The 23,400-nt window shown below is 43.7% G+C and overlaps 1 protein-coding gene across 1 annotated transcript in view; it reads left to right on the top strand.

Moving 5' to 3' along the window:
* Positions 1–23,400, top strand: part of TRAP1 (TNF receptor associated protein 1) — a 195,884-nt gene that overhangs the window by 141,427 nt on the left and 31,057 nt on the right. Inside the window, exons 14-16 of the mRNA XM_078663136.1 lie at positions 11,435–11,573; positions 15,981–16,066; positions 19,903–20,048. Coding sequence (XP_078519262.1) covers positions 11,435–11,573; positions 15,981–16,066; positions 19,903–20,048 — 371 coding nt within the window. The remainder of the gene's footprint in view (positions 1–11,434; positions 11,574–15,980; positions 16,067–19,902; positions 20,049–23,400) is intronic.

Below are 23,400 nucleotides of genomic sequence, written 5' to 3' on the forward strand. Positions count from 1 at the left end.
GGCCAGTTGCTGAGTACAGCAAGTGACCTGGAGAAGCTCACAAAGGTGGCATGCCTTTGATGCTTCTGCTGCCCATCCTGGGGGAGGAGGCTTAGCACCTCGCCCCAGGATGTGCATTGTTGCAGGCCCACGAGAGCGGATGGCTCTCTACCCAGGGGTCCAGCAACATGTCTGCTGAGTGGCAGCCTAAGCAGCCTCTCAGTCAGGACGCGGTTTGTGGGTTAGTTTCAGGGGGCAACTCTAAGTTGCCCTCTGGCATGCATTGTACATAAAATCCCACACTGGCATCAGTGTGGATTTAATGTGCTGAGAAGTTTGATACCAAACTTCTCAGTCTTCAGCGTAGCCATCATGGTGCTGTGGAGTTCGTGAGGACGACCTCCAAGCACCATATACTCTTAATAGCAGCACTGCACTTACAGTGCCCAGTTATTGACCTGGGTACTGTAGGGGTACAGGGCTCATGCACCTTTACCCACACCGCTGGCATAGGGCACCCAGCTAGATGGGTGACTGAGGTATGCCAGGGAAGTGTATTGTGGGCATGGCACACAGGGCTGTGTGCCATGTCGACTCTTTGTTTGGTTCTGCACCAAGACACTCAGCCTGCATTGCAGTATGTGTCAGGGTACAGTTTTAGGGAAGGAACACAGGCCCTGGGCACCTGATTGGCAGGAGCCCAGGGCACACTCAGTCAAAGTACATCAGCAATTCAGCAAAAAGTGGGGGTCATACCATGCAAGAAAGATGGCACTTTCACACAGATGGTCACTAATGAGGATCAGCAAGTAGAGCGAGAACCTCACCCTGACCACCTCTCCTACACCCAAAAGGTAGGTCAATAGACAGAGTTGTCTTTTCAGACACCATTTCTGCCCAACAGCAGGCTGACTACAGGCATGTCTGGAGCAGTATGCTGAGCTCTTCTCCCTGACCCCTGGTCGGAAAACCTGGTGTACCCATGATGTGGACAGCACACCTGTCAAAAACAAAATATAAGGACAGTCTAACCAAGTTAAGGAGACCAACACAGCTGTAGTCAGCAAGATGCTGGAATTGTGAGTCTTTGAACCCTCTGAGACCCCATAGGCCAGCCCAGTTGTGTTAGTCCCAAAATATCATTTGAAGGGTTGAAAACCAAAGCTGAGGTTTTGTGTGGACTATAGGGGCCTCAGTGCAGTAACCAAGACAGATGCACACCCAATTCCTAGAACTGATGAGTTAATTGACAGGATGGGGCAAGCCACATTTCTCAGTACTTTTGATTTGACATCAGGGTACTGGCATATTAGTCTGACCCTCGGAGCAAAAAAGAAGTCGGCATGCTCGACCCCAGATGGGCATTATCAGTTCACTGTTATGTACTTTGGATTAAATAATTCCCCAGCCAGATTCCAAAGGTTGATGAATAAGGTACTTGCTGTGTTGGAGACTATTAGTGCAGCATATCGGAACAATATTGCTGCCTATAGTTCCACTTGGCAGGATCCCCTAATCCACCTTGGGAAGGTCTTGAAGGATCTGCAAGCTTCAGGCCGCACTATTAATGCAAGTAAGTGCCAGACAGGGCAGGGCAAGATTGTATACTTGGGCCACCTTATAGGTGGAGGGCAAATTCAAAATGTACAGCTTAAGATCCATAAATTCTGGACTGGAAGATCCAACAACTCCGATTCAATCATTAAAACTTTATTTGGTTGAATATGTGACCATAGAAACTTAGAGAAAAGACAATTTATATACAGCGGAGTATAAAAACTGAAGACATACTATTAAATATCAGTTAAAATAATAAAATATCACATCGCCAGTATACATTTATAATACAACCCTGTTTCTCTGGCTCAGCAATATATAATAAAAGAACAGTAAAAATACAATTAAACATCAGATCAAAACAAATCATGAGACCTCACAACGCCAATTTAACTTCATGATGGGTACCATTTTCTCAGTTTCAGGGCCTGAAATATAAAATTTAATACAGCTAAACAGATCACTGGGGACTCTTAAGTGCTGCAAAAAAGTCAGGCCGTCAAGATGCGAGTTAAAAGGTCTCTATTTAAGGATTGGTCTTAAGAATCGGTATCTATAGGCAATGTAAATTAGGCAGACAACCTGAGCTCAAGTCAGGGCATTCCTTGGCTTGACTGGGTACTAAAGGAGGTTTGTGAAGGGCTATGGCACCATTGTGACACCCCTCACAGAACTTACCACCAAGAAAATGCCAAAGAAGATAAACTTGAGACAGTGAGCTGTCAAAATACTATTGACATCCTGAAAGAAGCAATGTGACCAGGACCCATTCTTAAACCTCTAGATTATTCAGGTTGAGGGGGGTGAGGGGTTGTGTAGGAAGCCCCCCCCCCATTGCCTTGTATTTGATGCAATTTTGACAGAAGTGCACTGGCTTCCTTCTATTCAGGTCCGCAGTGCCAGATCTGTTTTCCTAAAATTGTACAATCGTGCCCCCCCCCCTTCCATTGGCAATATCTTTAGCAACGTCTGTAGTAAATGGTACTCCTGGTACCTAGGTGTAGGAAGCTGGCTCTGTATATGATATTGCCACTAGGTGGTAATACTGTGCAAAGAGTCCAGGGTTCCCCAAAAGTGTAGAGGGCCTAATGTAAAACCCAAAGTGCCATATTAGTGGTAGTGTGGGCGAGTACTTAGGCCTAACACAGACAGTAAGACATTTATTGCACAACAGTGATCAATAATGGACACACACCTCAAGAAGGAGATCCAAACCTATTTTAGAAAAACATAATTTGTTTGTATTTTATTTTAATACAAAGCTCTTCGTAATCAGGTAAGTACGTTTTTAATTATAAATACTTTTCCCTTTGAAAAACCGACACTTAGAACATTTTTCACACAGTCCAATGTTATCCTATGGGGGAAACAATATTGCTGTTAAGTATGTAACTTGCAATCTTAGTCTTCAGAGCCAAAAGTCAGCAGGGGCCAGTGGTCTGGTAAATACCAAAACTGCACCACCAGTGGCACAGGGTGACTGGGTGCAGAGGTAAAAAATCGGAGTTTGACCTAATGTTTTCCAATGGAGGTAGGCAGTGCCTGGAGCCACACTGCTTGCAGGTAAGTAGATTGGTTGCATGGGCCAAGCTTTGGGGGTTAGGTTAAGCATGGGGAGCACAAAGCAGCACCAAACATACAGAGGCACAGGGGAGGCTGGGTGCCGGTGCAAATTCGACATTGGGAGCCCAATGCTTTTCAATGAGCATTCTGACGTCAAAGAGGCTGCAGGTATGGCATCGGGGGTTGCAAGAGGAAGAACAACGACAGAAGAGGTAAGTTGGGATGTAGATGGTCATAGCGGCACCGTTGGTTCAGCTCACTATGGCCCATGCGCTTTGGATGCAGGGGTGCCTTTCGACTTCGGAGTCTTCTTACCGGAGCCAGTCACGGTGAGGCTCTGGATTCACACTACAGGCGCTGTCGTGGAATGCAGGAGACGTCAGCCAATCCTGGACACGAGGTCAGGATCGCAGGGGAGAATTCACTGCACAGGTGAGCCACTCAGACTCGGGCCTTGGGTGTCTGGTGCAGAGTGGGCAGGAGATGTGCATCCGCCTGGATCCGGAGTCTTAGGAGAAGGTCTCTTCAGTACAGGTCCGCTGTCCATGAGTCTTTTCCGAAGGCAGCAGTCCTCCAGGGGATTTCAGAGGTTGCTGGCTGCTAGACAGGTTGCAGGTTCACAGAAGCTGGCGACCGGCCGGTAGGGCTGGGGCCAAGGTAGTTGTCGTCTTCATTCTTCTCTGCAGGGTCGTCTAGTTTCTAGGTCTGGGGGAGCCACCTAAATACTACATTTAGGAGGTGTTTTAGAGGAGTAGCAGATATAGCCCATGGGCACCTTACCGGAGGTGACTACACCCTAGATTATGCCCCCTTCCTGCCGGAGGGAGACACAGAGCGAGCCCTGATTGGAGGAATCCCCCATCTTGAAGATTGCGGGGACTAAAAGTTGTGCTTCACCTCGCCTTCCCCACCTTAGGGGTGGGGTTGGCAGAGGTAGGCCCACCACCTATTCTTTTGAATTTTTGCAGCCGGTTTTCCCACCCAAAGTGGGGATGGATGTAAACCAGGGGCTGCTACTTGCTGCTAGCAGCAGAGGCATTACAAAGGCGGCAGGTCTTTGAAGCTTCCCTCTTTGAGCACTGGCCCATCTTGGGGGAGGAGGTTTGACACCTCTGCCCAAGATGTGCATTGTTTCTGGTCCCAGAGAGCAGGGGCTCTCTACCCAGGGGTCCAAAAACATGTCTGGTGGTAGCTGGCTGGCTGCATACAGCCGGGCAGAGACAACAGCAGGGTTGATAGAGGGCACCTCAGAGATGCCCCTTGAAAACCTGAGCACATGGTACAATACATCCCACACTGGCATCAGTGTGGATGTATTGTAAGGAGTAGTATAGTACCAAACACACGAGTGTTCAGTCGAGCCATCATGGTGCCGTGGAACTCTAGTTGTCGAGCTCCCAGTCCATGTACCTCTTCGGCTCCTAGGCCCCAGGCAACGATATACTAGGAACCTACAATGAGGTAGAAGTACCGTACCCATTGGGGATTTGTTGAAGGGAAGAATCACTGGCACAGGGGACCTGATTGGCAGGAACCCTATGCACTACATTTGAAACCGCATCAAAACCAGGCATAAGGTGGGAGGCTAACCATGCAAAAGAGGCACTTTCTCACACTAGGGCAGGGAGACTAAACGGGTCCCTAAGGGGTGTAGCATGTATCGGGCCACCCTTTGGTACCCCTCACCACACTCATGCAAACTGCCATTGCAGTCTGTGTGAACTGGTGTAGAGAAAAGTGAAGACACAATACGGCATACCTCCTGTGTGCCATGTCTGCAGACACTGCAAGTAATATAGATAAGTCACCACTACCACAGGCCTAATAGCCCTAAGGCAGGGTGCATTATATTACATGTAATGTTAATGTTATGTGAGCTTATAGAGCGCGAACTGATACCCGAGGGTTTCCTGGCGCTATGTGAAGACCTGCTGAGGGGGGGAGGAGGGGAGGGGGGGAGGACACCAGGACATTTAGCAAACAGCCATGTTTTTAGTGCTTTCCTAAATGGCAAAAGAGTGGTCATAATTCTAAGGGCTAGTGGTAGAGCATTCCATGATTTAGCCGCATTGACAGTAATTCATCTGCCGCCCCAATTGGCTTTCTCTTACCTGTGGGACATTTACAAGTTGTGCCTCGGATGATCGCATGTAAGGACCTATCTGCATGAGCAGATATGCCCCTGTCCAATAATCTGCATGGGTCAATTCGTGGACATTGACAGTGAACAGGGAAGCCATCTTGAGTATATGTACTGGGCACTGGTGATTAAGAGTTCCCCAGCTACATGATGGCTTCACTGAAATGAAAGATGTTTGGTATCAAACAGCTCGTATTAATAAGCCAACGCTGATTCATGTGATGGATTTATTAATACATGCACCTAGATGGCATCTTGTGGGTGCCCCCTGAAAACCTACCAATCTCTAGTGTACCGGCTGACTGCTGTAGACCAGCCTGCCACCACAGACAGGTTTTTGATCCCCTGCAGGCTCTGGGGGCAGAAATAGTGCCTGATCCGGTGGGAGGTGTTGTCACCTCCTCCAAGCTGGTTGGCTAAGTATTCAGCATATCACTGCAGGAGGCTTCAAAGGCCTCTGGCACCTTTGATACGCGACAAGGCTTTCCCCTGTAGGAAGTGGGTTCTTTATATAGTATACCAAAAAGAGGTATAGTTTGCAAATAGCCCAGGTATTCCCTCATGAGTGATCAAGGTCTTGCTCTAGCAATCCCAAGGTGCTCTTGTAGTGTGGGCGAGCAGCCTTAGGCTTATCATAGGAGTGTTAGACATTTGGAAATACAGGCATAGTTAATAATAATGGTACTCGACTCAACAAGGAGGTCCACACCAATCTATAAAAATACACATATCTTTATATATATATTTAGGCACCTCAATTAATACGATCAGGTAAGTAGGTCTAGATATAGAAATACTTTAGGTTTTCATGGGCTGCAATGTTTTCCTATAGGAGGAAAAAACAAATATGGCATACAGGTAGAGTAGAGCAACTATTGAGACCAATCTCCTGGACTTAAGGTGAGTATTGGGCAAGGCCCAAGGCAGCACCAAGAGGTCACACCGGGCGGCACTAGGGTGGTCCGGTGCAGATGTGCAATACAGCGTCTGGTGTCCAATGTTAGTCTACGGGGATCGGTCTTCATGTAAAGAGGCTGCAAGTTTGGACTGGGAGGCCGGTCGGGTTGAAGCAACTGAGGGCTTCAGACCTCATAATGCTAAGGGACGTTGTGACACCTTTGGGCCTCTTCTCCGTGGGCCCAGAGGTGACTCGTACAGAGGTGTCTTTAGGCATTGGCCTTTTATTACCAGGAGCCCTAGCGGTCATTGGGGCCTGCAAACAGATGCTGCAGGCGGCCTCAGTAAGTCCACAGTGGGCAAGTCCGCGGAGGGATTTGTCTCTTGTGGGCCAGGCTTGCAACGTTGGCCACTTCAGCTTGGGATAGGTGGTAGTGGTGCTTTCAGGTGTGGAGTTTTTGGCAGTCCAGTGTCTTCTCGGGTCTCTTTGGGTGCCTGCAGGATACAAGGAAAACACTCCACTGCTCCATTGTAGTTCCTGGTTTATAGTGTGCTGGCAGGTCTCCTAGGCTTTGGAGACACAGCAGCTACAGGACAAGTCCTAAGTTTGCCATCACCAAGATGGCAGACTTTGATATTTCGTCTTCACTTCAGGTAGCCCACCTTAGGTGTAGAACTAGCATGAAGGGGAACACCCCTCTCTGACTACTTATCTTCCCGCCTTGTCCAGGCACCAAATGGGTCCTGGTCAATCCTTTCCTGTGAGGGAAACCAGATTCGCATACTAAAGGCGGTGGGCTCTGCGAAGCTCTCTGCCTTGACATGCTAATTCCCAGGTCATCCTGTGGGAGGGGGTGTAAACACCCTGTGCCTGAGTAGGCTTTGATCCTGATGGGGTGAGAGAAAAGTCCCTCGCCCCTGGGGGTCAGAAACTCATCTGGGGTGGCAGGCTAGCTACAACCAATCCATGAGCACACCAGGAATTGGCAGGTTTTCAGGGGGCACCTCTAAGGTGCCCTATAGGTGCATATTGTAATTAATGAAACACTGGAATCAATGAGGGCTTATTAATACAAGATGTTTGATACAAAAACATCCCTGGTTTCAGTGAATCCATCATGTAGCTTGGGGGACCAGTTTTCACCAGTGTCTATCGAATGTACTTAAAATAGCTTCTCAGGTCACTTGTACTGCCAGTAATGGAACTGGTCAGCACAGGGGCATATCTGCTCATGCTATGTCCACATGTATTACAGTGCACCCTGGCTTAGGGCTGTACGACCTCCTGTAGGGTAGGGGGTAACTTAGTACAGTATGCAGTGTCTGTGGGCATGGCACACAGCGATGTGCTCCATGCTGTGTTTTCACTTTTGTCTGCAACAAGACACACATCCTGCAATGGCAGTCTGTGTTTGGTGAGGGGTCCCTTTGGGTGCCACAATTCGTGCTGCAACCCCTAAAGACCCTCTTTAGGTTTTCAGGGGGCACCTCTATGGTGCCCTATGGGTGCATGTACTAACACATCCATCACTGGAATCAGTGTGGGCTTATTAATACAAGTGTTTTTTTTTAATATACCAAACATCTTTAGTTTCAGTGAAGCCATTATGTAGGTGGCGAACTCCTAATCACCAGTGCCCAGTATATAAACTCAAGATGGCTTGATCTGTTCACTGGCAGTGTCCAAGAGTCAAGCTAAAAAACAACAAACTTAGGGGTCTAATTAGAAATCCAATGGTGATTCTATGCTTTTGTAGTCATGTCAATTGTACATGAGGACAAACACAGCAAATCTAACAAACCATACCACAAAATGTGAAGCACCAGTAAGCGTAAGTCACCCCTATATAAGGATTCCCATCAAAAGTCTTGTATGAATCAATATTCTCATTTGGTAATCCTTATCGGGTATTGTGTCTCTTGATCATTGAGACCAGCATACCCAGATAGCCAGTTCGGGGTAGTGACCCACAATCACTCGGTACTACCACATGATGTTGATACGATGGGAAGTGCAGTGCAAAAGCAAATAAGTGGTGATTTAAAAAAGGATAGGGAACTTAACAAAAACCAGTTTTAATAAACGTTAGCCCCTTCCCCTTTAAAAACAAGAACAGTATAACATCGTCATCGCAGTCCACACAAATAGCTGCGAGGAGACCAACATGTTTCAGCCACAACGGGATGGTTCCCCAGGCTTTCGTCAGGGTCTCTGTTCTATATATATGCTACTGCTTATGAGTGAATAAGGTGTGAAAAAACTATACAAAAAACACACAAGTGAAAACCAGTAAAGGATATAATGTTCCTTCAACTGTGTCAACTCCTCTGTTCGGCACCTGGTTGACTTAGTACCAGGGTGTCCGGGGAGTGGACCTCACCTCTTCCTGGACCTGGCTCAGGATATGTGAGACCCCGCTCTGTCCGTCGTTGTCTCAGGGTGTGAGACTGAGTCAGGGGGAGTGTCCAAGAGTCGACATGGACCTCACAGGGTCTTATCTGCTCATGCAGATATGTCCTCACATGTAATATAATGCACCCTGCCTTAGGACTGTAAAGCTGCTGCAGGGGTGACTTACTTCTATTACGTGCAGTGTGCCTTGTTGTTTGTGTCTTCAATTTTCTTTGCACCATGTCACACAACCTGCAATGGCAGTTTGCACTAGTGTAGTGAGGGGTCCCTTAGGGTGGCACAGTACATGCTGCAGACCTTAGGTACCCTCTTTATTCTCCTTGCCCTAGGTTCCAGGGCTACCATTTACTAGTACATCTAGTACTAGGCAAAACGTGGGGTTGGGGAGAGGGGGCAGGAGAAGGGTACTGGAACAAAAACCCAGTTTCCTACATTCTGTCCGCACCAGTGACAGGATATCGCCCTCCAGCCCGTTGGCGAGATCTTCCATAAATATTACTGTACGTTTTTACTATTGACTCTGAAAGGAAAATGGCACATACTCATTTCTTGGGGGATCAGTAATACATTTAATACATCCATGTGGAGGGCATATGGCACATGCGCATATGGTGTAATTAATCCTAAAGAAATGGACACCATAAGGGTGGTTTCAGTTTCATACATATCAATCAAGATTATGTTAGGGTACGCTGCTTTACTTTTTTAGGGCATTTTTCTCATCCTCTGAAAATTGTAAGACTCTAATGCAAAACGTTGCTAATTTTAGCTCTCTCGCAAGAATGTGACAAAGTGACCTAGATGTTGTGCACTGTTAAAGTATCTTTATTCCTAAGCCATATATAATTCTTAAGTGGGTTTCTCAGAGATTGGCAGCCGTTGTAATTTCTGGAAGGCAGAAATGTATTGAGACCCAATCGAAATACTGCTAAAATGTGAGAGGACATTTCTGTGATATGCTTAGACCTAAACATCGTATGGAACACTCCTCACCCTATTTCTTATAGTTGCACACAATTTACAGAAACCCAAAGGATTCTGATGATACATTTCCTCACAGCAATCCTAGTTGAACTTTTTATGTTTCCCTCGAAAGTGAACTAATCTTCTTAAATGTTTTTACAGAATACAACTTAACACGGCTGTACTTAGTTTAGAAGTTTACATGTAAAAGGGTTTGTGTAGTATGGAAGAAAAAAATATTATTTCTTACAATAAAACTTCTGCTGGTTCTGCTGTGATCTCTCTGCATTCCCAATTTTAGTGATCCCCTTTTGTGATATTCTAAGAACCTCCACAGATAGAATGTCTGCATTGGGCAAAGCAGGATCACCCACTAGTGTACTTTTTAAACTGCTATTCAATAGTCTGATTATCATATTTATTCATTTTTGATAGCAGATAGCACCTGGAGTGACTTACAGAGCATGTTAACACCAGCAAATCGTGTTCAGTAGATTAGGGATTACATGGTGATAGATGTATTATTATTTTTTTAACCCCTTCAGTGCTGCGCGAATTTCGCTGCAGTGCTGAAGGGTCATAAATCACATTGACTCATGACGGAAATGTTCCGTCATCAGCACCGGAGCACCGACGCTGATGACGGAACCGTTCCGTCATGAGCATGGAAGGGGTTAAACGGTTAGGATAATATGTCAGTATCTTTGGTCTTACAGTAGCTAAGTTCTACATGCAGACAGATAAAAGGTACAGAGATGTTTACTTGTTTGGTTGTGCAATATTCTGTATATATTGCACAATGACATGGCACACACAGTAGAGTGTTCTTACAAAAAAAACTTTACTGCATAAACTGGGGAGAGGAGTTGGCCTAACGGCTAGGGCGCTCTACCTCGGACCTGGGGATCTGGGTTCGAGTCTCGGTAACGACGCCAAAACCTCCTGTGATTCTGGGCAAATCACTTAATCTCCCCGTGCCTAAAATGAAAGTAACTGGAAACGTAAAATGTAACGTAACTGGAAAAATATGTAAAGCGCTCTGATACCTGGTTCGGTTCGGGTCTAGTTTGCGCTATATGAAACTCTACAAAAAAAAAAAAAAGTCACTCACCCGGTTATTCGGGGACATTCATCAAGTGTTCGCTGGTGATTGTGAGAGCTTTGCAGTTGACCTCGACATGTGGTAGCTGTGATGCTCAAAATGAGCATTTTTCAGTTAACTTTTACTAATGTGAGTTTGTTAATTCTTGGTAACATTTTGTATTTGTCTAGATTTTTGGCATCCCACGTAAAAAAACAAACTTTTATTGACCTTTTACAATGGTAATTGTTTGCATTTATCTTAAATAGACTTATTTTTCTCTCCTCTGATAACTGTATAGGCATAATGTTTACTCCTCAAAATATTAAAGGTGCTATCTAAGATGTAGGGCTTTTATAGACTTTAAACTGTGCAATTTAGAATGTAGGCTAGCTGTATCCGCACACACGATACAGTAATATAAGAAAGGCAGTGTTTTGGGTTGAAATATCTATTGTGTATACAGATATATAATGTATGATTGCAATCAGGCCCATCTTGTTGTAGACCCATTCTGTCATTTTTTTAACCGTATCACACACCCCACAAGAGATGGTGGACGTACACACACACTCACTCACTCACCCTCCAGAAATGGCAGAAAATAACCCAAGTAATGCAATAATCGCCTAAAAATGTCCTGAGATCATCGGACGACCCTTAAAGAAGTGATGTGTCTTCGTCTTAGGAAAACCCCAAGACTCTAATAAGCTCTTTTTAAATTTTTATTGCAGTGTTTCTTTGAGGGCTTGAGACTTAAAGGACTGTGTACTGCTGCTACCTTGATTTGACTGATTTTCTCATATGCCCGCTCTTAAGAAATGATACTTTTTTTTCACAGGTGCTCTTTTGTTATGAACAATTTGATGAGCTGACCTTGCTGCACTTACGGGAGTTCGACAAAAAGAAACTGATATCTGTGGAAACTGATATTGTTGTTGATCACTACAAGGAAGAAAAGTTTGAGGATAGCCGCCCAGGTGAATTACAATGTCTCACTCAACTCATTGTCAGCTAAACCCCTGCCATTTTCTAGTCCATTTTTGTGCATGGTTGTAATGTCCGCAAATCACTCAGGATATGGAAACCCTCCCCAAAAGAGGACCAAAAATAAATGCAAAACCCTTCTGACCATTAGTGCCCTACTTACTAGTAGACAGTGCTATATAAAATGGACTAGGACTGTATAAAATATAGATAAATGCAACACCCTTCTGACTGTTAGCACCCCACGTATTAGTAGTAAGGGCTTTATAAAATAGACACAGACCATATAAAATAGACAATAGAATGAACACAAAAGGTTTGCACAGTACTGCAGTGATCTATCAGCCGCAGTATATGTTCTCGCTTTCCTGGCAAAAATTCTCAAAATAACATTATACTTGCCGAACACAACCCAGATAATTCCAATGTAGGGTTATCTAATTCTGTTGGAAGACAAGAATGTGTTTAATGAGTACAGGAATACTATTGGCTTTCTCCTAGAAAACACATACAAGGCATACGCTTGAAAGTGTGTTCCCAGTGAACACTAAAATCAGATACCTTGTGGTGCAACTTCTGTCATGGTCAGATCAAACTTATTTTACACTAAAAGTTTTTCTTTAAAATTTGCTACACCATTCTTTCATTAATGTTACAGCAAAATCTATGTGTGTCAGGCAATTTTGTAAATTAAGTTAAATGTTTTCTAAGATCTTCATTCAGAAGTGGTAACACACACAACATTCCCATCCTAGTGGCACATCATGACCACCTGCACCACATCATCTCAAACATATTTGGAACAGTCTCAAGCAGGAGCATCGCTGTTGCAAACTGGTGTCTGAAGATCAAGCTTAATAAAATGCAATTAATGGGCTGCCATAAAGCTGTCAACAAATAGGATGAACTTTGCAAAGTTAATTTACAAAGCCTTTGCCCAGACATGGGAGACCTTCAGCATCCTTCAGAAAATGACCAGCCAAAAAGCTAAAAAGACTGCCTTTGTAACACAGTTAGGCTCTACATGATTTTATTCCAACTTATGTACAATTTCTAACTTTATACTAAAAAATACAGAGCCCACTCTGAACCCACCTTCTTTACCCCACTATCCCTATTCAGTTTATAGTTTCCTGTCGTAGGACATACTGTAATAGCCAAGTGGTTACGTTTGCCCCAACAATCAAAGCCTACTAATTGCCAACTCCTACCAACATCCATAGACCTCACAAATAGGAATCTGATGACCTTGCTCTGCATACGCAGTTTTCTTTAAAGCTTCATGAAACAGTCCATTGTCACACCCTCATGAATAAGCCAATAGCTGATCCTGGTCAATTATTGATAAACTATATTCCACTTCTACCACAACAAAAACTTGGAAATCTAGGTGACCCCCCAAAAAAGTCCTGTCTTTGTGACCAAAATTTTGGCTTTAGGCTTCTGAGTGGCTCAGAATCTGCCCAGGGTACGTAGAATCGCACTGTATCATGTCTAAGTTGCAGTGACAAAGGCCCTGGCACTGCTCCACATCTCTGCCATAGTGCTATGTTTTGATCCATTAACAAGCCTTTCAATTACTGAAGCACCAAGGTGAATCCTTAGTGATCCATGAGCCTAGGCCCGTGAATGCCTTTAACCCATCTAAGACAACCTCTACGTCAGTAAATACTGAACACAGAATTCTTAAAAGCAGTATTCAACTGCCTTGTGCATCAGTAAAGTGACTGAGAAAGGCTAATGAATGCATTATATCTCTGATCTGCCTAGTGACTGATTCTGAAGATGTTTGTGCCTTATTAGATTTTTAAGAAGCATTAAATATTGTTGACCATTTGGTGGTACTTTGTCACATGTTCTACTTGCTAGGTTATCCGTTTGGGATGCTTCTATGATCTGTCTCTAGGACATCAAGATATACACCCATCTACCTATGCCTGGTTACCTTATTCATGATAACCAGTCGTACTGATTTCCCGGAGAACCTACATGAAACATATCCAGGTAGTTAGCTTGAGAAAGCATCCTGTGTTGTGTAGCATATGTCAATTAAGTATAAAAAAAAAAGTAAAAAAACATTAAAATGCTAGAAAGGTGTTATGAAGTTCTTTGTCTTTGGGAACTACATTAAATAGATCCAAATAGAATCACAAAATGACCTAGATTGAGGTTGTTAAATAGCTGCAAGGCAAGAGCCAAATGTTATCGGTTCTAGCCTTTGAATTCCACACTTGCCCCACTGTCTTGGGGCTCTTTAATCGCATGTCCTTTTGTTTTCTATTTTCAGCCACTATCCTTTGTTACTCTCCGTGCTTTTCTATTTTATATCTATCCTTTAGATTGAACTGTGCATGTGGCACCAACCCAGTGCATTTTGTAGTTTATCCAACTGGACAAACTGTCTAGACGTAATGGTCTACTACGCATCATTGTGATCAGTAGTTAAAAATACTCTTATCCTTATCTTTGGTCAGCGATTTCTACACCAAGATTAATGCAGTCTTGTGCGCTCTTTTATGGTTCGCGGTTTTTTATAGGTTGATTTTACCTCAACTTTTTACTAAACAATTTTTTGTTCCTGAATGTGTTTATTTTCTTTACAATGGATAACTGCAAAATTAACATTATATCTATGTCCTGTTCAAATTTAAGAGAAGATCATGTAATATGGTCCTTTGATACATTCACTTTCTGCGGCTAAAGAGGCAAAGTATAAGGCATACCGAGTTTCATCCTGGTTCGATATTCTTCGGGCGCTCTGGGGCCCCAAAAGGCATTGGTACACTTCACATGTAGATGCACAAATTACAGAAAATATGGAGAGCTGGTCACAAAATAGAATTGTAGGAAAACATTTCATAAGTAAGGAAAGGAATAGGAAACGGCTTAGAATTTAAAATAAACAACTGAACAATTGTGATATAAAATTAGACAAATACAATACACACTGTGTTTCTCTTGATTACCTTGAAATGATAGAGTAAGAAAAGAAGCTGTTTCAGTATTCTCCCTAAGGTCTGCAGTACGATACTAGCAGCATATTGTGTGGGTAATTGGTGCTAAGTAAGTATAACAAAAGGTTTGTTGGCGGTCTTAAGGTGGAAACAAAGACTTACAGAGGCTTTTCAAAGCACTGATAAATGAATAGCTCCATGCAAAAGTTGATTTGTATTTGTGATTTTCCAAATGTAGAGAGTTATTGCTCCTAAGTGCTTGAGCTCCCTAGATTGATTTAGATATGGCGGGTTTCTTAGATAAAGACTTAAAGTGGTAGGTTCTAAATGTAATTCATGAAAATATTTCACTGTGAAGGGGCACCCTTTTTAATTATTTTTTAGTTGTCCGCTTTTCTCATTTACACAAAACCACCAACCCCATTTCATTCCATTGCCTCACAGCTCAGTAATCTGAGATTGCCCAAGCTAAAGAGGATTACAATTTGAAAGCCTGGAAGAACTGGCAGGTTCGTCGGCAGCTGCACCTGGCTTGGTATATTGGCAGCTGATCCCATGACCATGATGCCGGTCTGAAAATGAATGGTGGACTTTACGGATGGTATTCCCATTCACACCTTATTCTGCAACTGAATATGTGTGACATTTTTGTTAAGTGGAGTCCATTCCCTTTGCTAGGGTTATGCTATTATGGTCAGTGAATTTCTAAGAACACCCTCATGTGGCATGTAAGCATTCAGGGACTTATGTAATCTTGATAAGGGCCAGCCACACACAACCTCCATGGGGTTGACTAAGATGGGGCGTGGGAGCATTGGAAGCTCTAATCATGACCTTGTTTCTCCACAAAATCAAATAACATTTTTAACCCTCACAATAATCCTTGAACGTTTTTCATCTAATCTTAATGAAGCCTAAAATGTCCATAAACCTTCCTTCTAGCAGCATGGTTTTCTGACAACTTAAACCATGGGCATGATTATTAGAATTGTAGTTAGGATCTGTGGGAAGCAACTACAAACTATACTGTAAAAAGGATGGACAAGAGGCGGTGTGAGAAAAGGACAAACTTTAACAGCCAGGGATTAAGCAGCATGCTCAGAAAAAGCACATTTTTAGAGGAACCCTTCAGTATTTTAGACTACTTCAATAGTTTTGATTACAGCTGCCTACCTGATAGGCTGGAATATTCCCTGTGTTTATCTCTAACTTGTGGTTTGACAGTGCATTACCAAGTTCTTTGTGGAACTGTTCAGTAAGCATTATACACCGATGGCACTTCTTAAAATGTAAGTTATACTTGTATGTGCATGGAGTGATTCATGTGAAAACTCGGCAGTCAGTGAGTAGGGTGAGTCAGCCCTTGCAGGCACAGTGCGGATTGTGATCCCAGTAGCCAGAACTGAGTAGGTTCTCCTTGTGGTAATTGTGTCCTTTCTTTCGCAGGAACTGAGCGTTTGTCTGAGAAGGAGACCGAGGACCTGCTAGCATGGATGAGGAATGTGTTGGGAATGAGAATCACTAACGTTAAAGTGAGTTACCAACTACAAAACCGTAAAGTTTGCCACCATGAGCTCCTCATTTTGCACATTCTCCTCTTGGAGCAATTCTGTTTTTGTTATATATATATTTTTTCTATAAGAGTGATACGAAGGACCAGAGATGTATTGATATAGCGAGCGTTATAATAAAGGAAGCCATAGGAGCCAATATCATCCATTTTTCCAGCTTTTTTAGGAGGAAGTTTGCTAATTTAGCCTATATTAAAACATGTGTCGTTTAAATTTTTTTTTTTATAGAGTTGGGACATTAACAACACGATTGCCGTGCCAACAATGAACAAAAAGATTATTTTAATATGTAACCTCTGTTCGAAACAGGCTAATTCAGTCATTATACCAACATTTCCCTTCCCCGAGATACACATAAACAAACACCTGATTACGTAAAACAAACACCTGATTACGTAATTGTGCATATAGTTCAGCAGGTGCACACTTCGGTCGGAAAAACCATTAGAAAGGTTCACTCTAATTTGTGACCCTAATGTACCCCCTCTGCCAGGGCTCCACCAAGACTCTCAGAAGCCCATGTCTTCTACCATTTGCCATGAGCCCTCCGCTTTGTCTTAATTTTTTGGGACATTCCCGTGCCTGGTATGCCAGTTTCCCAGCACTCATGCACCAGCCCATACCGGCCCTCCCAGTCCTGTACCATTGGGGATCACAGCACTTCCCCATCTCCTGATCAGGTCATGTTGTGTCTATCAGCGCTACATTACCGAAGAGGAGCGTGTAGTAGTCCAGAGTCTGATCTCCCCTAACTCCCAAGGCCACTAGTTGTGGGGTCAGGTCTATTGTTGCGTCTAGAGTTGCCAAGATTCTGTCCCATACCTCCTACCGGATCCTTGGGTATCCCCGGATCGTGTGTAGCAGTGTACCCCATTGTCCATGCACACATAGGTCAATCTTCAATTTTCCGATCTGGAACAGCCTGGTCCTCGTCAAGTACGCCCAGTGCAGTTGCATCAGCTGAAATCAAGCCCATATTGCCACCTCAGGGTTGGCGGCAGGCCACTACCCAGTCAAAGTCCTCCATCTTACCCAGGCCCTTCTCCCATTTACCCCTAAGGCAGTCAAGCTGGGGAGAGACTGTTGTGCAGCAGCATGGAGTATATTTGTGACACCACATGGGTGGTCAGGGAAGCCCCAATGGCTATATTCCAGCGGGGTCTCTTTCAGGACCTCATCCATCAACTCCCCTTAACTTGTAGGATGTAAGTGAGTTGCAGGTATCGGAGGTACTGACTATCCGTCATTTCGTATTGTTCTTGCAGTTCGGAAAATGATTTAGTCTTACCATCCACCAGAGATGCCCCACCTTTGATATACCCAGTAGTTTCCATTTCTTATGCACTTCTATTGCCCTCACACTCGCCAAGATATCAGAGTTCCATAACTGGGTTTCCAGTGTCACTCCACCCATCCACCACAGAGCATTTGTAGATATGTAGGGTTTTTTGGAATATTTTGTTAGGTTTCTGGTGCCTTCTCTTTTGTATCCTTGTTTAGTGGCTTGTTTTTATTCTAAATACTACTTCTAATATGTACAAAAACACTTAAAATATGCCAATGACAATTGGCAGCATCAGTTTTTGGTTCTTTCTTCAGTACATAAGTAATCATCTCATGCTTTCACATGTTAGGTGTTCATGGATGTCCATCCACATTAGAAATCTCTTTATTCTAATCAAAGCTCGTTAACTGGCACATATATTCTCAAACCATTGACATGATCAACCAAGCAGTGCAACGCACGACTTCAGTGATTCAGTAGCTCTGGCTCTCTGTCGATTCAGAAATATATTTGATCCCTTGAAGTGCCGGATTTTTGCAACAAGGGTGAAGTGCTTAGTGGGCTCTTCGCTTTTTTCTTTACAAAAGAGTATGCTCATATATTCTTTGAAATCCAGGAAGAAAGACATTTTTAAAACCTTTCAATCTCCTATGGGAGTAATGGCATTGCTCATCTATCTGCAGGCCTACGAATGACACCGCTACAGGAGTGTCGGGAAAGTCAGTGGGACCAAGTTAGAAGACATTTGGAGGTTTTAGTCACAGTCTCTATTTTTAAACTCGGCATCAATCAAATTTCTGGTGTTTATGCTTTTAGCAACTTGATTGCAACAGGAAAATAAAGTGCATCGCTACAGGTAGGTGTAAAGCTGATGTCACTTGGAAGTCCTTACAGTTCATTCCCTTGCTTAGTTAGTTCACAGAAGTGGCTATTGTTCCCTGATAAGACTTGGAATTTTGTGTTCTAGAGCCTTTAGTTCTTTTCACAAATGAAAGAAGAGAAAAAGACCACATACACAAATTCAAAATCAATCTCAAAGGGCCAATTGGAAGGATTCGAATTCAAACCTAGGGGCCAGTTGTACAAACCCTGCAATTTGCAAAACCCCTCTAGTACATGATGGTTTTGTCAAAAAGAACAACTGGTTTGGAAATACGAAAGCTGAGCTGGAGGTCTCTAGTTCCTTGCAGACCAGCTACTACTCACTGGGGCTCGCAAATAGTGACCTGCCTGATTAATATTCATTGAGTAAGTTGTTCTGCTACCCTCTGTAAATGAAAATTTTTGCAATGCAACCTATAAGTACACAGGTTGCTTCCCAAAATTGCCGGCAGATTTCAAAACGTTGTAGCACAATTGGCACCACTATTTGCCACCTGCCTGTTTGTACATCTAGCTCCGAGTCCTCATGTTGTGCAAAATAGAATAGCTGATGGGTCAATAGCAAAATCTACACTGGTAGATGCTAGGGGGCAAAGGGGTAACTCAGGACGAAACCATAGGACCTATTTTTGGGAAGGTGTTGGGGAATATAGCTCATGCTGCTTTTGGGACATCTTTAGAGCACTGCTCAGTAATAAAATTACCTAGACTGAGCTCCTGTATTACATTTTAATTTGTACCTTCAATTTTTCATAACCTGTTTGCTTGACGCATTCTGTACATGGCTACCACAATCCCCACCCTTAAAATCTTTACAGACACAAGAATGCAGAAAGTTTATAAAGAAGATATTCACCACATGTTCTGATTTCTTTAGTGTAATTTCTGATGTTTTTCCCATTCACAAAAAATATGCTCCATCCTTACAGTGCTAAATAAGCCCCTCCTTTGCAGTGGTTTTAAGGAATTTGAGGAATGAATATGGTGCGCTTGGATGCATCAATAGCAGATTTTGTTGGGAAGCATGTTAAAATGTGAACCACCATAGGTTTTCTAGTGAATTGATTGAAAGAGACAGATGGCGTCATAAGTGACACTGGTGGAGAAGTAGAAGAGGTGGGGTGGTGAAATGACAGAAAAGTGGAGAGGTGGAAAAAAAAGATAAAATTGACAGCGGTCACGAGTGCTCCTCTTCCTCTCTCTCTCTTTCCACCTCTCTGCCTCTTTGCTCTGGACCTGCATCTTTCCACCTCTCCAACTGCCTCTTTTCTCTTCTCCTCCTGTCTCGTTCCACATATTTGCCTGTCTTTCTTTACACCTTTTCACCTCTGTTCGTCTCTTTCCACCTCCGTCTTTCATTCCACCCGTCTGTTTCTCTACTTTCTACCTCTCTGTCTGGTGTCCACGTCACCAGTCGGCAAATCTTTCAGTTTAACACTTCACAACTTCACCCATCCTCTATTGAACCTCTCCACCTTGTCTTTTATGATTCTGACTTCCACATCCAGCTTGTAGCAAAACTGTGTATAATTTGGAAAGATTTTTCATGTATTTCTAGAAATTATATTTTATATGTCATTTATATTTTGGTTTACTATTTAGTTGTATCCTTTACTCTTGACTTTTTAAGGTAACTCCAAGGTTAGATACCCACCCAGCAATGATCACCGTGCTAGAGATGGGAGCGGCACGCCATTTCCTGCGCACACAGCAGCTAGCAAAGACAAGTGAGGAGCGAGCTCAGATCATGCAGCCAACGCTGGAAATAAACACAGGGTGAGAGGATTGTAGAGACTAACTTTGGGTTGGAGGAACTTGAAAGATGTGGTAAAATAATTGAAAGGGAGATGGTATCAATACGTTGACATAAAGTGTATGTGTGTTGCTGAAACATGTAAGAAGGAAGAGCTGGGAGAGTATGGGGAGGAAGGGACTGGCTAGTATAGTGAGATAGACTGTGAGATAAAGACAGAAGGAGAAATGCATAACCGATTTTGGAATTTACGGTGAAGCAATAGTGGTTAGGTTGGATGTGTTTAAATGAGATCAGAATCCAGTCCAGTAAGACTAAAAGTACAACCCGGGGGGCACTTACAGCCCTCCTGATCTCCACATGCTCCTCCCTGGTAAACAGTAGCACTAGGCTGCTTTTTACTTGACTGAGTACCAACATTCAGGAAGATGTTAAATGGGAAAGCATTTATTTGCATGCAATTAAGATGTCCTGCACCACTTAACTTTAGAGAAATTTTCATTTTCAAAGACGTTTATCACTAGAAGTGTAAAAAATGAGTCTTTTCAAAATTCAGAAATTGTATTACATAAACACGCAGTAGAGTTTCACCTTAGTACATCAGAATACATTAGTGCATTGAGAAGTATGTGTTTTTTTTAAGCGAAAGTTTTGAAATGTGAATTTATAAGCATTCATGCTTCCCCCACCCAACAAGGCCAATAGCGAACTAAGATACAAGTTATGTGCACCATCTGGAAGGATGGGTTGCTAATGTACATTGACATCATAATTTATTAAATGAATTACAAGAGAATGTGTTGTACAGAGCACATTGTGCAAATCATGTATTGAGAGGTCCTCTTATGTATTATAATGAAGAAAAATAAGGCAAAGTGAAATAAAACAATTGTCTCGGATCACACTCTTTGGTCAAGTGGGGAAATCGGGATCGATCCCAGGTTTTCTATTTTCATATTTTGCAATTCTGCCACTAGATGTACATGTTTCCATTCTCTAGGCCCACTTTACATCCAGCACCCCTCCCTGACCATGACTGCAGGCATCAATGTGACCATTGGTCACATCACAGACCAAACCTTTTTGAGTACCCAGGCAGAGAACATAGAGTGAGGTTTACCCACAGACAGCACAGGATACATGTGGGTAGACAACTTTGAGGGAATAGGTTACTTTAGTTTAGGTAGATTCATTAGTTTTGGAGAACAGAGTGAGCCGGTTGGATGAAATGACCACCTGTGATTTGGAGAATGGTGGATGTGGATTTATGGTGAAACTAGGTGAGGGATATGTTGGGAGAAAGTGCAAGATGGGTTTGGAGGGTAGGATTAGATGAGTATTGCTTACAGGTAAGACAAGTGTGGGCACTATTGGTTTAAAATGTGTGATGTGTAGTAAGACTGGGTGAAGAGAATGTGGATGGGCATTATATGTAAGGGCCCCTTTTTGTCATGGTCACCCCCACTTTTTGCCACTGGTACTGATGTTTTTCGACTGATGTGCACTGGGTCCCTACTAACCAAGCCCCAGTGCTTTTTCCCTAAAACGAGTAAAATTGTCTAATTGTAAAACAATTGTCACACACTTTGGCACCCCTGTAAGTCCCTAGTAAGTGGTATCCCTGGTACCAAGACCATGAATACCAAAGAGGGTCCCCAAGGGCTGCAGCATGTATTGTGCCATCTTAAGAGACCCCCATACAAATTGCATGCAGCCTGCCATTGCAGACTGTGTGTCATGGTGAGTAAATGACATGGCACACTCACTGTGTGCCATGCCAAAGTCACTGCATGTAATATATGTAAGTCACTCCTACAGCAGGCCTTGGAGCCCTAAGGCAGGGTGCATTACATTACGGATGAGGGCATATCTGCCTGAGCAGATATGCCCCTGTGCTGTCTAGTTCCATTACTGGATGGTACTAGTGAACAGGTAAGCCATCTTAAATATATGTACTGGGCAATGGTCTTTTAGTTACCCAGCTACATGATGGCTTTACTGAAACCCTATGGTGTTTGGTATCAAACACCTAGTCTTAATGAATCTATTCTCTTGTCAGTACAAGATTTATTATGGCATGCACCCAGAAGACACTTTTTAGGTGCATCCTAAAAAAATCTACCACTAACTACCTAGCGTGCTGACTGACTGGTATAATCCAACTCGCCACAACAGACCTATTTCTTACCCCCAGCAGGTGAGAGCTCACACTCTCTGAGGCCAGAAACAATGCCTGCTCCGGTGCAAGGTGTTTACACCTCCTTCAGCAGGATGGCTAGTGATTTAGCCTATTAAGGCCAGGGGCTTCAAAGCCCCTGCAATCTTAGAAATGCGACTCCGGCTTTCCCCAAGACCTGGGAGATGCCACCCCCTGGCTTGAGGATCATTCGGCACCAGGACAGACTGGAAATTAGCTAAGCAAGTAGGTGTGTTGCACCACCAGGTAGGCACACCCACATGGTGGGCTACTCAAAGTGCTCCACTAAAGAAGGATTCCACCATTTTGGTTTTGGTGGCATTAGGAACTCTGGGAATTAGGAACTATGGGATAGGGTTATGTCCACTCCCCACGGAAGTGGTCACATGGGGGGTGTAGTGACCCCAAGGGCAAGTTGCCCATTGACTGCCGTCCTTTACTTCTCTTAACGCCCCTAAATTCAGTATTTAGGTGACCCACTTATACCAGGAACTCAATTTTGCCTGACTAAAGAAGGAGGAGGACAGACAAGAGCTGAAGAATGCAAGAACTGTGGACTAGCTGTGGACTTGATGCCAATTCATGCCTGCATGCTCCTGTCCCGACGATTGCAAAGACCTGACTCAGACTGTAGCTGTGCATCCTCCAAAATCCTCAGAGGGCTGCGAGCACTTAACCAACCAGCCAGCATCTCCCTTGAAGTGGAGGAGCCACTTCCATACAGCTTGCAGGCACCGACTGCACAGTCTAGTTTGCTGATCATCCGACAACAGGGTCCACCGATGCAGCAGCCTAGTAAGAGGTCACTGAGTGTCCAGGAGGTCAGCCCTGTTGAGCCAACCAGTCTTCAAGACGCTGATCCACACTGGAGGTCCCTGCACCAATACCCGGGGTGCCGGAACGTGTTACAGGCACCAAGGCTTGTTTGTGTTCAGTCCGAACACCACTGCTGCCCAAACGTACCTGCACGTCAAGAGACTTCACCAGAGGGAAGCTGCATGCCAGAAGTCATCTTGCTGTGTTTCTTACCATAAATTGAATAACGAAAGAGAGGCTAGATCCCATAACAGTACCCGACAGGCTACCTAGACACGATTTCAGGCCTGTGCGATGGAACTTAGTTTGTATACACTAGGCATGTTCGTCTAGATCAAAGATTTTACCTTAGGACTTAGTTC

Source organism: Lissotriton helveticus, chromosome 10, assembly GCF_964261635.1.
Source record: "Lissotriton helveticus chromosome 10, aLisHel1.1, whole genome shotgun sequence".
NCBI classification, from domain to species: Eukaryota; Metazoa; Chordata; class Amphibia; order Caudata; family Salamandridae; genus Lissotriton; species Lissotriton helveticus.